General features: G+C 54.6%; 1 protein-coding gene across 1 annotated transcript; it reads left to right on the top strand.

Moving 5' to 3' along the window:
• Window positions 1-9,628: 9,628 nt before the first annotated feature.
• On the top strand, window positions 9,629-15,652 carry DLX4 (distal-less homeobox 4). The gene is made up of 3 exons (XM_010949199.3): window positions 9,629-10,744; window positions 14,144-14,340; window positions 14,740-15,652. Exons 1-3 carry the CDS (start codon window positions 10,480-10,482, stop codon window positions 14,980-14,982), a joined length of 705 nt encoding a protein of 234 aa, XP_010947501.2. The 5' UTR covers window positions 9,629-10,479; the 3' UTR covers window positions 14,983-15,652.
• Window positions 15,653-15,950: the final 298 nt, after the last annotated feature.

The raw sequence follows: 15,950 nt of genomic DNA, 5'->3' as shown, positions 1-15,950 counted from the left end.
AGTTCCTGGGGACTTCAAATGGGGGTTCTTTTTATTTTGAACCCAGTTTCTTCCGTTAAGTCAATTTGCTTCCTGGTTTCTACTCAGCTCCTTTCCTGATGCTTCTAGGACAGAATCATATGCTGTCAGAATCAGAGGGACATAAGTGGGCACCTGCCCCATTTCTCTAGCCTGTGATGCAGCCCCTCAAGTATACACATCATCAAAACCCTGCATTATTAGCTTTCCATGTGCTCTGCACTCTGCTAGTCACTTTACAGGATGTCACTTGCTCCTTACAGTTTTAATGGTAGATATTATTAACCCCATTTTACAGTTGAGAGAAATGAGGCTCAGAAATTCTAAGCCATCTCTCCAAGCAGCAGAACTGGATTCAAACCTACTGCCATCTATTCCGGAGCCCAGGCTCTCAGCCACACCTTAGAGCACCCTCCAACTTCTCCCCAATGCCTCCAACCACAGGACTCTCAAATACTTACTGAGGACGGACTGTACACATGCAAGTTGGAAGAGGCAAAGCTCAAAGAGATGAACCTGTCCCTCCAGAGTGCCTGATTCCAACAGAGGATGTGAAATAATCACTCCATACAGGCAAAAGGAATTGGTGCCTAAGACAGTGGAGAATGTGCCTCCTTTGGAAAACTCTAATGATTAAAAGTGTCTTCCTTATATTAAACCTAAATATACATTCCTCCAACTTGCTGGCCTCAAAAATCACACAGAATCAGTCCGAAGCCCTCCACACTTTTGCAGACAATTCTCACGTCACACTGCCTGCTTTCCATAAGGCTGGTTGCCTTAATTCTCTCTAAGGCTTGACTTCTGTCTACTCTGCTCTGGAAAAATCCAGAGAACCTCAATGTCAGGAGGCAAGGGTTTCAATCCCAGCTCTTCCATATACAGGTTGTGCAATGCTGGGCAAGGCCCTGTGCTATTCAGAGCATCGATTTCTTCATCTGTGAAATGGGGACAGGAAGACTTGCCCCACTTGACCAGGTGGTGAGGATTAGCTGAGACCCTCGGTGGGAAAGTATTCCACATGCCACTGAGGGGCAGACCCTCACACGTGTCCCTGTACTTAGGAGGAGCTGAGGGTGGCTCCAGGATTCGCTGGAGAATGAAGATTGTCCTAAGCACCTAGATGCGCAGGACACAGTACCAGATTCCATGAGGACAAGGAGCTGAGGAAGACAGGGTCTCTGCTCTGCAGGAGCTTTCTGTCCTGGGAGTGATGCCTCCAGCCATCACCAAGTCCTCTAGGAACAAAAGCTTTATAATCAGGTTGGCTCTGGTACCCTCTGGGGAGATTAAGTGATGGGGACAAGCACATCTCCTGTGAGTGAGCTAAAGGAACCAACAGAAAGAGGAAGAGGAGGTAACTTATATGAAACAACTATTATGCACCAGAGTAATTTACTTCACAACACTGTGAGGGTGGGCTTATTATTATGTCCATTGTACAGGTGAAGAAACTGAGGCACAGGGAAGTAGCATTTGCCCAAGTCAATAAGGTGTGGAGATAGGATTAGAACTCAGATTTGCCTGGCTCCCAAACTGGTTTGCTCTCCTGGCTGCGCCATGGAAAGGGCCAGGATCTAGGGAGATGCTGCTGTTATAGCCTCTCACCTCTGAGGAGCAGCGGGAATGCAGGGAGGGACGAGGGACACTTTGGCAGGAACCTGCCTCCTAAATGTCACCCTATGGCTTCCTATATCATCCCTGCCCCAGGATTTCTCAAAAGTGTAAACAGAGGTGCACCATTTCACTCACCCTCACCTATTCATTCAGTGCCTGGATCCCAAGCATTTATCTCATGACCAGCCCTGTGCTGGATACTGTGTTCCCTGCGGTGAAAGACCCCATCCCTGCCCTCAAGCAGCAAACCCATCCGAGAGCATCTGAGAGGGACAGTGCCCCCAGAGGGGTGGCTACAGTATGGGGGAGTCAGGAGGATATCTTAGAATCTGTGAACCGTCAAGGGAGGGAAGCAAAAATTGTATGTACAATACGATTCCATTCATGTAAGTTCATAAACAGGTGAAAGTAAGTAGATACACGTGATGAAACTAAGGAAAAGCAGGGAAGTGATTAACATAAAATCTGGAATACCTAGGTGGCGGAAAGGATTACAGCCCAGAAGGACCGCTCAGTGGGGTTCCTGGGGAGCTGGCAGAGTCTTACTTCTTGCCTGGGTACCTAGTTTATAAATAGTCCTTAACTCTGTGTGCATGTGTGTATTTTATTTTAATTCACTCTCCTTTGTATTTTTTTTCCACAGGTTTAATACACAGAAATTGAAAAATTCACTATTGGATGGGACCTAGGCTGACCTCCCACAGCACCCTATCCAGAACTGTGCCTACTAAGTGCTTAAAAGAGGGTACTGGATTGCAGCAAATTTTGAAGGACCTGGAAGGAGGGTGCGTGGTCCAGCTGGATAGGAGGGGTGTGACCTCAGGTCTAGAGACAAGAACTTACTAAGGAGTTAGTTTGTTAACGAGAAGTTCTTGAGGACCAAGAGGATTTAGAGGTGTCTTTCCCATGACTGTCTGGATACCTAAGGGTCAGCAGTTCCCCAAACTGAAGCCTCAGACTCCAGAATTAACTTCCCTTTCCCTCAGCACCAAACCACAGAGCAGCACAAAGAGCACTGAGTCAGAGGCCTGGATTGGAAATCCAGCTCTGTACACACTAGCCAGGTTTTCCCTGGCAAAGCACTTCACACCATGGCCTCAGTGTCTTCATCTGTAAAATGGGGCTAATAAACCACCTACTTCACAAGTTACTATGAGGCCCCAGAGCAGTTATAGATGTGAAACTGCTTTAGGGACTCCTGTGTGTGAAGGTCATATTACTCAGGTGTTGGTCCTCTTTCTCCCCTCCCACTGCCATTTGGCAAGGAGGGCTCAGAATAAAGCCTTACTCTGATTTAGGAAGTCCCCAACCTCAGCACCTCCAATCTTCTTGGCTTGTGATTTTCTGGGCCTGAGCTTAGGGTGATTCCAGGAGCAAGTTCCCCAAGTTGGAGGAAGCCCAGCTGGGGAGGTGGCATTCCAGGCGGCATGTCAGATGGTGAGTCAGGGCTAGGGCGGCCCTCGGCCTCCTCTGGCTCTTGGCTCAGGGCCCAGGCTGGGTTATTCTCATTTGCATACATCTGCATATATGTAAGTTTTACCCGCGCACCCTGGCAGGGCCCGGGGAAATACACCTGTGCAGGGGCATGAAGGGAAACCAGAGTGACTGGCTGCCTGTTGGAGCACCCGAACCAAGAATCTTGGTCCATGGTCTATCCACCCATCAAATGCCTGAATCTTTGAAAAAGCCAAACACATGGCTTCTTCCCCAGGCTCCTCTGGTTGCCCAGGCCTGGAAATTTACAGTCATTCTTGCCTCTCTCGTCTTCCAGTACAGTCACTAGGCCCAGTAAAGTTTGTCTTAGAGCCACCCTTCTCACACTTCCCCTCCTTCCCATCACCTCTGCCACCTACCCACTGGGTCCTTTCCCTCTCACTTCACACATAACTTATTTGCAACAGCCTCCTAACTGGGCTCTCTGCCACCTGACTCTTCCCTTCTCAGCCTACTTTGAACACAAGCTGCTACAAGGAAGCCCTTCAGATCACATCCTGGTTGTCCCCACTTCCCACAGCCCCATTCTAAGTTCCTGGTTGGCATTGGAGGTCTTCCACAGTATGGAATCTCCTGGCTCAGTCTCAATTTCCCCACTTCCTTGCCTTCCAACCAAGTGTGTGTAGACCCTACTCACACCTTTTCTGTGTCTCAGTCTCCTCATCTGTAAAATGGGGGATAATAATAGAACTCCCTTGAAGGGTTACTTGAAGATTTCAAGGAGCAAATGCATGTGAAACATAGCATATAAGCCCACAATAAATATTGGCCATTATCGGTATTATTTCTCTGACCACCTTGGTGCATTCATCTCCTGGGGTCCCCTCTTCCTCAGCCCTTCCTCTTGCCCTTGCTGAGTGGTGTTTCTTCAGGTAAGACAACCCCTTGGTAGTTAAGAGGACAAGCTGACCTGGGTTCCAATTCTAACTTGTGGACAAGTTACTCAAACTTTTTGTGCTTCCATTTCCTCATCTGTAAAGTGGGGGTAATATGAATACTTACCTCATAGAATTTATGTGATAAATGAAATGATGCATGGAAAGGCTTAGCACAGTGCCTGGAACACAGAAAACACTTAATAAGTGTTAGCAATTATTATCACTATTGCATTACACAAGACACAAGGCCTCAGATTACCTGAAGTTCATCTTATCCTCCAAAGGTTCCAGAGGGTTCCTTAGATGTATTTTAAGGAACAGTGCCTCCACCTGGATCCCCCTGTGCATCCCACAGCCAAGGAACCACTACCCTCCCTTCCCCCACCTCTCTCCTGTGCATAGCGACTGAGGCAGCCAGTCCCCTATTAGGTTGGCTGGTGGTTAGGAGATGGGACTGAGTTTCCCCCTCCCCATTAGTTCTGGGGCACTTTCCACATCCAGAATTTGGGCTGGGGAGGGCTTGTTTCCCCCAGAGTTTGGGAGCCGCCCCTCACCCTAGGTAGAGCCAGAACTGCTGCGGGTTGGGTGCACAAGCTGAGAAGGGTCTTCAGGGGAGGGGAGGGGCAAACTGGTCTGAGAAGACTGAAAGGGTAACTCAGCTCAGTTCAGCTCCCCTCGGAGGCGCAGCCCCCACCCCATCCCGTAAGTACAAACCTTCCCCCATCTCTGCCCACTTCCGTGTCTTCCAGCCTTTTCCAGGCAGCAGTTGATGAACTTCTTGTGTTTGATCCTTTTCCAGTGGTAATTAATGGGGGTGATTGAGGACGGAGGGTAGATGGGTAGGAGGAGCTGCACGAGCCACCTCCCTCTCTTTAAACAGACTCAAGCGCTCAAGGGCCCCTCCTCTCGCCTTTGCGCCCCCAGCCCCCCTTAGCTGAGCCTGGTGGGGGAGGGTTTGGAAGAGAAGGGAAGAGCAGGGGAGGGACTGAGCTGTCTCTCACTCTCCCTCCTTGTCCACCCTCCCCCTACTCCAGACCTGATGCCCCGGAGCCCCACGCGGTGGTACACATGGGGAAAGGCTGCCGGGTTTGGTTGCAGGAGGGGTGCAGGTTGTACTTGTGATTATTTCTCCCATTTGGGAGTGCGCCCGCGTGTTGGTCCCGCTAGCCTCCCCAAGGCAACATTCCCCTCATTTTCCCAGGCCCGGCCTAGCAGAGGTAAAGCTATTCTCCTTCTCCCCGACCCCGCGGCCCAGACTAGGATGCAGGGACTAGAACTACCGTTTTCTTGTGAAAGAAAAACATTCAGGATCTCAAAAGGGGCTGGTCCGGGAGTCAGAAAATGAAACCAGTAACCACACAGTAACGTGCGTGTACCTGTGTGGTTGTGTGTGTGTGCTGAGGGTGTGGCGTGGTAGCCCACGGAGTGTGTAACGCGGCTGTTGGGTTATAGGAGTGTGTGTCTGTGTGTGCTGGTGCGCACACCCGCTTCTTCCCGTTTGTGCTCCCTGGACGGCCATTCCCACTCCAGCTACGTTCTACCAGCGGCTTCCCCCCAGGGCCGGGAGATGGAGATGTCGGCGGAACGCCCGAGGTTCTGGGCTAGGGTCCGGAAAGGTTTGGAGCACCCGGCCGAGCTGCCTTCGTTCGGAGCGCGCGAATTCGTTGCAGCCGGGTTGTCCTCTCGGCCTCCTGCCGGCTCTCGGTGCTCCCCGAGGGCACCCGGCGCGCCGTCCTGCGGTCTGTCCGCCCACCGGGTCCAGCGCTGGAAAGCCAGTCCAGAACTCCCGCGCCCCCTACCCGGCCGGTTTCCAGCTCCCGCGCGGGGCCGGGACCAAGGCCAGCCGCGTGGCTCCTTCACTGCGCAGGGCGGGGCCTCCAAGGCATATTCAAATCCGCCCCAATTTTTTTATTAACTGTTTTCTTTTTAGGGGGCGATGGGGTGGGGATTACTTGGTCCAAGAGTGGTTCGTAGTTTTGTTTTGTTTTTAAAGTGTTTGGTGACCTCATATATGTGTGTACTTTAAACGTCCCAGTCAAGCCCAAATAGAAGACTTTTCCCAGACTAGAGGTGAACTTTGGAAATAAAGCAAAGACGCGGGGAGAGTGGCTGAGCACCGAGCACACCGGAGAACCTCGTGGGGAGCCCGCCTGCCGAGCAGTGCCCAGATCTCGAGGAGGTGCTGACCTCAAGGTCTCCCCCTTCCCCGCCCCGGGAACTTCTCCCAGGTGATCTGGAATATGAGGCGGGAACGCCAGTCACAGCGAAAGCTCTCTGTGGGAGCGTGGAGGTGAGCTCATCCGGAGCGCGGCGGGGCTGGCAGTGACCTCAGGAACCAGCCCGCCGCGCCACCTGCGCCATCGCCCATTCACTGCTTCATCACAAAGAAGAAAAGCAGCAATAATCCATCCACATTTCAGGAAAAGTCAAATCCCAGTGTGCGTGTGGCAGAGCACGTGGACCTCTACAGACTGCCCCTTCCCCGGCCTCGCCGAAGGTGGGGGGCTTTTACCACGGCTCTCCCGGCCCAAAGGAGTGAGGATTCTTCACCTCCCCCCACCTCCACCAAACAGAATAATTTACAAAGTTTCCCCAAACCGAGTTACTACGAAAGCCCTGCCAAATCGGACTTAAATTCCACAGAGAGCAGATGAAACTAAACTAAAATTTCGTTTAGGAACCGTGGGTGGGATAGAAGAGAAACGGAGCGGATAATCCCGCAATGGCCGCCAAGGACCTTGGACCGGGGTCACGGTGAAAACTGCTCCCCAGGGCAGAACCATAGAGGTGCTGTGTGGAGAGCCTGCAGCTGGTTGCAGACCCCAGCGCCCGGCTTCCGTCGCAGACGCCCACCCTCCTTTGCTTAGGAGCGCGCTGTCCGCCCCCTACGAGCCCAGGGACTGTGCAGTGAGCCCTGTACCCACCACGTGTCTGGAGTCGGGAAGGGGCACTCGTTCGGAGGGAGTTCCCGATTTCAAGGGAGAGTCCGAACTCCGGGTGTCTTCGAGTGAAGCATACTTCCCACCTCTGAGGGCGCTGATTCTGCGCCAAGCATCCTTACGGGATCCGGTGGGACTGTGTTAGCAAGGCAACTGCAAAGAGCGTGCAAACCGCCGTGCACCGCGCGGATCTTTCATGTCCACTCACCGCGCCACGGTTGATTCCCGAGACCTTGGCGACTCCGTGTCCCCAACTTGGGACCCCGCTGGCGGCTCCCAGGCCCTGACATGTGTTCTCCAAGTGGGCCCCTTCCGCTAAGGGAGAGGACCTGAGTGAGAAAGAACTGGGAGAGTCACTCTGGCTTTTGTGACAAGCAGAAGGCTGTCGTATTGGTAATGACAGGAGAGAGTCCCTTGATTTTGCCTACTTACCTTACTTCCTCCCCTCCTCCAACTCCTCCTCCTCCTCCATTTTGGTTTTATTACTTTTGGGGATTTTTTTTTAAGTCGTTCTAAATTAAATGACAACAGCTTGGAGGTCTTAAGCGTAGCTCCCTCATTTTGCTAGATAAAATGAGTCTCAGAGACTGGAAATGGCTGATTCAGGTTATCACAGCCAGCCAGTTCACGGCTGAGCTGGGATGGGAACCCAGGCCTCAGACTTCTCAGGCCAGCAGTCTCCCACTTCTGATCAAACATAGGTTTACAGCCCTTCCTAAACCCCATGCCTATCCCTTCCACCTTTCCTCTCTCCCCAGGCTCCGAGGTTGGTGAGATGTGGCAACTGTCAGAGGCGAACCCTCCCTGGGGAGTCTGCATCTGAGGAGACCATGAAGTTTCCCAGCAAGGTGCCCCAGCTCTACACTCTCCAGGATGTGGGGAGAGAGAGAGCCCTGAAGAGGGAGGTGACGATGGAGGGAGAGGTTTCCTTGTTTGTAAACTGGGGATAATAACAGTACCTACTTCATAGGTTTTCAGCAAAGATCAGAGGGCTTGGATGTTATGAGTGTTTCATGAAGTCTAAAGGGCTGCAGGATGTTTCCTTCTGCTGCATGGAGGTGAGGATCCTGCATGAGGTCAGCGGGGACCCCATGAGAACTTAGAAGAGGCTCTCACTATGGGTCTCCTGCCTTTGGAGGATGCCCAAAGTCAACAGTTACAGGGGTCTGCTGGTAAAGCCACCCCTGCCCTTTCTTGCTAGGTCTAGCTTGGAAAGGATTCTGGGTACTTGGCCTTGGGAGGAAGTTCCACCTCAAAAGCACCTCCTTTGTGAAACCTTCCCTGACAGCCCACTCCACCCCGAAGGGCATCCTCTTCCTTTGGTGCATGCAGAGATGTCGTCCTTGGAACCCACCACAGTACTGTTGTGTGACAGGGAGGAAGGTCTGGAAGGATATGTCCTTGAAAGTTCTTAGCTCCAGCTAAGGAGGTGGTGGCATGGCTGGAGTTGGGTAAGAAAGGGGGAAAGGTGGTCCCATGTGGAAACAGCATTTCTCAACTAAGCAAACAGTGCATATCCTGTTGGATGACAGGGGAGTGGGTTTCCAACTATTCAGAGGAGGGGGGTCCCCCGCAAAGCCCCTTCTACTGAAGCTCCAAGGCTTCAGGCTGGAGAACTCAGAGCCAGGTGCCAGAGGAGTGTTTTCTTGGAAAAATTCATCTCTATGAGGGAGTCCAATTTGAAGCCAACTTGCTCTTCCTCCCTTCAGGGCACCTGACTGCACACTCCAATCAAACTTTCTGTCTCTCCTGGCCACCCCCTAGTGCCTTCTCTTACTCTTCTAAGCTTCCCTCTTTCTCTGATCTTTGTCCTCTCCTACTCACCCCCTCCCATTTTAAGACTGCTGCCTTCACTCTGCACCCTGATAATGAGAACACATGTGTATACAAACATGAATTGTCCACACACTCAAGTGAGAGAAGGTGTGTATATGGACATGCTAGGGAATCTGTAAGAACTTGTAGGTTTGTCCCTCCCCTAATATAAAGCAGCTTAGATATGTGTGGACTGGTGTCTCTCATAGGGTGGGTACAAGTACACAAATGTTTATATGCTTGGGTTTTCTGTATTTTCAAGAGTATACGCTGACAATTTGACTTGTATAGTTGCGGGCCTGTGTAAGAGACAACTCTAGTGCTTTTATTCAGGGGTATTTCTATTCATCTTTGGGTGTCTAAATGTGTGTACATCACAGCCCATATTCTGTATTTGTAGATCCATAAATGAACCTCTGTTCATGGAAGGATGTTAATGTGATCATCGGTGTAGACACCTGTGTGTTGGTATATGCTGTATTTGAATGGAGTCTCTATGTATTTGTGTACCTGTCGCCATAAAGAGTGGTATATGTGGTATATATATACCTGTGCATCAAGGTCTTGGGTACTAATGTTTAGAAGCAGGCCCTGCACAAAGACTGGAAGGTGTGGCCACTGAGCCTGGCTTGCTGTATTTCCTGCGCCCTCCGAGGAGCCATCATATTGGACTTGCCTCCCACCCCCGGATTTTGTCCGGCTTCGTGCTGGGCTTCAGCCTCATGCGGCGCCAGGAAAGGCGGGGCGCCGCACGGGCAGAAGCCCAGACGCCGGATCCCTCCGGAGGCCTCGGGGGCCTGCAGAAGCTGTGGTGTCGCAACCAAACCCGGGCCCCTGCCGGAAGCGGAAGCCAGGACGGGGGGCGGTGAGGTGCAGTCGCTGCGGTCGCCGCATGCCAGGCCGAGGACGCCCCGCTGGGGCGTGCGCGCCGCGCGCGTGCGGGGCAGGCTGGGCTCCGGGCGGTACCTCCTTTGCCCTGGCGTCTGTTTACCAACAAACTGCCTGCGACGCATTCCGGTGCGCTGAATAAGCTGCCGGGCTGGTCTCGACTCACGGACTGAAAGTCCGTGGCGGCGGGATCACAGCCGCGGGGCGGATCCCTGAGAATCGGAGAGCGCGCCTGCAGGTTCCCTGCGTCCCTGCAGCCGCAGCGCCTCCGCCACCGCGCTTCTCCCCTTGCCACTGGGGCATCGAGGCCACGTCAACTCCCTCGCTTTTCGGCCAGATTGCCCTAATCTCCTTGCAACCCCGGCACCCCTCAAGAAGCGGAACCCGAGATGGATGGGCCTGGAGCGTGCGCACCGCTCTCCTCCCATCTCCCAGTTCTGAATTTCCCTACCCCAGGCTGCCCTGAGGGGGCGGGCCCCGGCCGCAGGCCTCCGTGAGGTCACCGCGTATGGTAACCAATCCGCGGCGTCCAAGTGGGCGGGGACCCCCGTCGGGTCCCGGGAACCGAACCCAAGAACGAATTGGGGGGGCATGGATTTAGGGGGGAGGGGAAAAGCCATGGGGGGCACCCCCCGGAACCCCTTTCCCAGGCGCGCGCTCTCTGCTAGAAGAGGCTCAGAAAGACACTTTCTCCCGGATAAGTGTGGGGGAGGCTGGGTTGGGGGGCTCATCCGGCCCCAACGCCCGAGGCTCGGAAAAGAGAGTTGGCTGAGAGAGCAGACTCCGTGCGGGGCCATGGCCTAGGCCCTTCGGCCTCGGCTCCGGCCGCAATGACCTCTTTGCCCTGCCCCCTCTCTGGCCCAGACGCCTCCAAAGTCGTCTTCCCGGACATCGCCCCCGTCCCATCGGTAGTGGCTGCCTACCAGCTCGGCCTGTCCCCCACAACCGCAGCCGCCCCCGATTTGCCCTATTCCAGGCCATATGGCCACCTCCTGCCCTATCCCTACACCGGGCCAGCGACCCCCGGAGACTCCTACCTGCCCTACCAGCTACCCGCGGCGCAGTCTCTGCCGTCTCAGCAAGAGCGGGAGGCAGGTAAGTCGGGCCGCAGCGGTTCTTCCCAGCTCTGGGGTCCTGATCCAGTGAGCCCCTAAACTTCGCCCTCCCCTGGTTGGGCGCAGCTGGCGAGATTCAGACCTTACTCAGATTCCACGGGATCTGGGGGTGGGGGGAGGGCGAAGGGATGGGGCGGGAGAGGGGAAGGAGGGGCGGGGGCGAGTTGATCTAAGTCTCCTTTCAAGACCGACCTGGTTTCGATTTGCAGTTGTGTGAAGCCGGGCGGCAGGGCTCCCTACCCAACCCCCTGGAGCAGCAGGAGTTGTGTACCAACTTGTAACGGAAAACTGAAACAATCCAGATGTGGGTGTAGGTGCCTAGCCCCTTCCAGAGGATTCGTTCCATCGTGCACTCCTTCCCTTCTCCATGTCTCCCCTCTCCGTGTTCTTGTCTCAGAAAGCAGTGCTCAAGCCAAAAAGCCTGATAACTAGAAATTAGGTCACAGCGGAGGGCAGATGTGGGGGTTTATTCGGGGGCACCTCCCCTTCTCATCAGCGGGTCGGATGTGTCAGACCAAATCGGAAAACTGACCTGGTAGAAACTGGGGCTAAAACCCTACTACCCATTGTTCTAAGAATGTAGCCACAGGTGGGTCAGGCATTCTCTCATTGTGGATCTCAGCCTTCCAGCCAAAGGAACTGGCCATTCCTGTCATCTCCACCCCTTACCTTTGGGGTAGGTTAGGGCCCAGTTCCACTGCCTGGAGCAACTCTGAGCTCCTGAGAAAGCACTCACTGGAAGGCCTCAAAGAAGCCAGGGAGCTGTGCCTTCCTGGACCTGGGCCTTGAAGGAACAGTACCCATGCAACACTATACATAGACCCATCTATACTGGCTTGAGCTTAGACCTCAATTCCCCTGCACTCCCAGCCCCCAGCTAATTGCCCCGACAATTGTTTTTGGCACAATTTCCTCCAAGGATGCACATTCACTGGACAACTTAGCTGGAGTCAGCCCAGGACAAGATGTCCGCCTCTTTTCCCTTGTTGCTCTGCTGAGACATATGAGTTCATAAACGTCAGAGCCAGAAGTGACCCTAGAGTTCTGGGAGCTCAACTTTCTTGATGTACAGATGAGCAAACTGAGGTCCAAAGAAAAGGTATGCATAGGTCGAGAATATAGCCTGTTTTCCAGGGTAGGCCCTTGCAAGTTGACTTGCACTGCCTGGGGCCAGAGAATAGGAGTTTAGGGAACTTCCTCAAAGCCCCCAAAAGTTAACTGCCTTTTGTGCCAGAACTGGGGCTGCCTCTTTCCCCTGCTGGGTCTGTTGCTGGAGGAGGAGCAGTTAGGGGGAGGGGAGGAGAACTACAAATGATCTAGTTTCTAAAAAACGAATCCCTTGGCCTCTTCTCTTCAATATATGCTAATGTGATACATTAGTGTGTGCCTGTGTATCTGTTTAGTGGAGTGGTATTCCTTATTCTCTTAAGGACAAGGTTATCCAAGAGAATTGCTGCAATTGGGATTGGTATTTTCAGTCCTGTCTTATACACTCTTGCCTTTCCTTTTCTTGGTCTAAGGATCAGATAGTGGAGGGTTTCTTTCCTTTACAGAATTTTCCCCGATCCAGCGAAAACTACACGTCCTTAGACTAGACTGTAGCAATTTTCTGCTGAAACTAATGGGTTTGGCTCACTCTACATTAAATGATGGGATGTGAGAGAGGGCTCAGGGGTCTTCCTTTTGCCCCCACTCTATGTCCACCCCGGCCTCAGGGAGAGGTTTGGCTCCAAGTGAGCTGCGTGCTACCACCCAGATGAGCAGGCAGGCGTGGAGCCGCCTCAAGGGACGCCCTTCGGCTCTAGAATCGCGACCTGGGCAGATCCAGTCATGACTTGCTGCAACTGGTGTGGAGAAAAGCAGCTGTCGGGAAAGCAACTTAGAAAGGGGTCCGCTGGGAGAGTTAGGGCGCGGAGGGCTTTGAGAGTTCAGTAGCCAGGGCAGGCTCCCTGGCTCTCTGCGACTTGCTCAGTCCACGCAGCCAGAAAGGCGCGGGTAGTTGCTCGGCGGCGGCCCGGGGCGGCGAGCAGTAGGGTCGAAGCAGGGGAGGCCCGACAGGCGCGGGCGGCAGCGGAAACCCAACAGTTTTTCTGGGAATTGGCTGAGGTGGGGGTCGGCAGGGGTGGATCAGAGAAGCCCGCAGGGCCCGGGGCCACGGGTGAGGGATGCGGGGGAGGTGAATGCTACGGGTCAGTGCGGTCGGCGGAGGGCGGAGAACCTGACTTGAGGGGTGAGCCCGACCCATGGAAGAAGGCGGGGTTGGGGGTGGAGTGGGGGACGCAGGCGGACCCCCACCGCATCTAGGCACCCGAGCCGAGCGTTCAGTCAGCTGAGGTCGGCTGGCAGGCCCGCGAGGAATGAGACGAATCTTGCCCGAAGCCCACTGGCATCTCGATCGCTCTGTCTACCCCAGCCCTGACATCTGCACGGAATAGTCCCAAGGTGTCTCCGCTGAGTGGCGCAGGTTGGGGCCGCTAGGATCGGAAGAGGGAACCCCTCTCCCTCCCCCATCCTACGGCCGGGCCGTTCCCCCGCTGAGATTCCTCGAGAGGCTGGGCCCGGACGCAGGAGGTAGCCAGATCCCCGCAGCGGCATCGCCGCGCGATCCAGGAGCCGCCCGGAGGGCCGGCGCTGCGCAATCCCCGAACCCGGGTCACCTTCCCTGCCAGCTGGGAACTCCTCTGTGAGTGCGGCCGGGCGGAGGAGGAGGCTGCCCTGCCCCCACCGGGCTTCTAGGGCCCCAGGAAGCCGACTTCTCTAGCCAGCGGGTCTTGGAAGGTGTGCCTCAGGAGAGGGGGGCCCTTACAATAGGGGAGGCGATGGCAAACCCTGGGGCACTTTCCACCCACTGATACTGGGAGGGGTGCTCATCCTGGCGTTCAAGGCCCACTCAGCCGGGCCCCTCCGAACACCTCACTACTGGCAGCAAGGAGGCTGCCACGCAGACACTGTCTCGGGCCTCTGAACTGTGCTTTGGAGTTCCCTTCGCGTGGAACGCCCTTCCCCCATCCTCTACAGGCCTCTCAGCCCAGCCCTCGTCCCAGCCCTTCTGCCCCGCCCCGCCCCAAGCTGGCGCCACCGCACGGGGCTGAACTCTGGCCCCCCGCCGCGGGCACCGCCCCTACCCTCGCTCTGGCCTTTGCTGTCCTCCCAGGGTCACAGGACCGTTAAGAGTGGGAGCGCCCCGAGGGCAAGAACTGCTCACAGTGGACGCGGGGCTTGAAAGGAGGAGGGTGGAGCGGAAGATAGTGAAGGGCTGAGCCCCGCGCCTGAGTTTTTGCTAACCCTTGGCCAAAATGCAAACGAGATGCAAAAGAGCCCTTGAGCTGGCGCGTCCTCCCCTCTCAACGGTGCACACACCGTCTCGTGCTGCCCCCAGAATCGGAGAAGCCGCCGCTGTCCCCGGAGCCCTCGGAGCGGCGCCCACAGGCCCCGATCAAGAAGCTCCGCAAGCCGAGGACCATCTACTCGAGTCTACAGCTGCAGCACCTGAACCAGCGTTTCCAGCACACGCAGTACCTGGCGCTGCCCGAGAGGGCCCAGCTGGCTGCGCAGCTCGGCCTCACCCAGACACAGGTGGGGCCAGTCCCATCCTTTCTGCCCGCTAACCTTCCTCGTGTGTGTTCTCTGGAAACTCACTCCCAGGTGTGAATGACTGATGAGTCCCCTAGCCCTATTTTCACAGTTCTCAGGGTGGGTGTTCATAGCTGGCCCCCAGTAAATTGGGGGAATGTGTTAAAAGGTGTAAGGTGGGTAGGTAGAGGGTTGATTCAGTGGATAGAGGAGGTACCCAGAGAACTGGATACTAAATCAGAGGTAGGAACTTAGGGGCTATGGAGGACTGGAGCAGGTGTTCCCAACCTCTGCCCTTTTCCCGGGACAACTTCCTCCTGCTGGATCCCTTTCCCTGAGTCATACCCTTCCACACAAACACTCCTCCTGACCTTCCATTCTGTCCCCTTTTCCTCCCCATAGGTAAAGATCTGGTTTCAGAACAAACGCTCCAAGTACAAGAAGCTCCTGAAGCAGAACTCAGGGGGACAGGAAGGGGACTTCTCTGGGAGGTCCCCCTCCCTGTCTCCCTGCTCCCCACCCCTTCCATCCCTCTGGGATCTACCCAAGGCAGGGGCCCTGCCCACCGGTGGCTACGGCAACAGCTTTGGAGGCTGGTATCAGCATCATTCCCCAGATGTCCTGGCTCCACCTCAGATGATGTGAGTCCAGGAAAGGACAGGTCAGGTCCCCAGCCGTCCTGCAAAGCCCAGGCAGGACCCAGCCCAACTGTACCCCTTCTGGGCCTGAGGAAACCAGTTCCAGATGGGTTCCCTCAGGAGGATGAGGAGCTTGAGAAGAAAAAGTACTGGGTGGAGTTCTCTCCTCCATGCCTCTTAACCCAAACAGCCTTAAACTTTGCCCCACCCCCAATCCTAGACCAAGGACTAGACACCTTCCCTCCAGCGGGTCAAAGGCTCTGGAGACAGAATTATTGGCTGGAGTCCAGACTGTTTCCAGCATCCCTAGTCTAGCCACCCCTTCCTTGAGAGGACTGCAGTCCCACGACAGGCTGGGGTCAAGCCAGCAGAAAACACTGAGGGTTTTTCTCTTTGTGTGCCTTGGGCCTTGCCCAACCCCACTGGTGAGTGAACGCAGAATTGCAATGGACATGTCCAGAGTCTTCAAGTTGACCACCATCAAGACCTACCCACTGATTTTTCCTGGAGGTCAGCCCATTACCCCTGTAACTGATACACTTACTCACCATCCTAGGAGGTAAATGGGATACTGAAAATGTGGAGTTTTGTGGATCTATGGGTAATTTTTGCTTTCTTCCTAAAAGAGCCCTCTTGTCCCATGTCTATCCACTTTGAATAGAAAATGGATCCAATTATCCATCTAGTTCAATGAGTATTGAATCTAAACCCATTCCTAATATGTAACAAATCCACATGCCCACACTGTGAGGGAGGGGAGGGGAGGGTGCATCAGTAGGGTAGCACCTTGGGGAGAATGGGGACAAACAGGCTCTGTGGATAAGTGTACATAGAGACACCCCAAATAGGTGGGGGTGGGTCCAGCAATTCCCCTCCTCACAGCTGTCTGTCCAAAGCAACTGCTCATATTTATAACCAATCCGACTGGCAGCCCCCCAAGCCCTTACCATCCCCCCATATCATGAGCTACCAGGG

Source organism: Camelus bactrianus, chromosome 16 (assembly GCF_048773025.1).
Source record: "Camelus bactrianus isolate YW-2024 breed Bactrian camel chromosome 16, ASM4877302v1, whole genome shotgun sequence".
Classification (NCBI taxonomy): Eukaryota; Metazoa; Chordata; class Mammalia; order Artiodactyla; family Camelidae; genus Camelus; species Camelus bactrianus.
Note: the sequence above shows the minus strand (reverse complement) of the source record. Positions and strands in the feature narration are given on the sequence as shown.

What these genes read in the sequence shown, in the direction of transcription:
- DLX4 (XM_010949199.3), top strand. Translation starts at nt 10,480, where the DNA reads ATGACCTCTTTGCCCTGCCCCCTCTCTGGCCCAGACGCCTCCAAAGTC. An exon ending in TCAGCAAGAGCGGGAGGCAG is followed by an intron (nt 10,745 to 14,143) that starts GTAAGTCGGGCC and finishes TGCTGCCCCCAG; the next exon opens with AATCGGAGAAGCCGCCGCTG. An exon ending in TCGGCCTCACCCAGACACAG is followed by an intron (nt 14,341 to 14,739) that starts GTGGGGCCAGTC and finishes TCCTCCCCATAG; the next exon opens with GTAAAGATCTGGTTTCAGAA.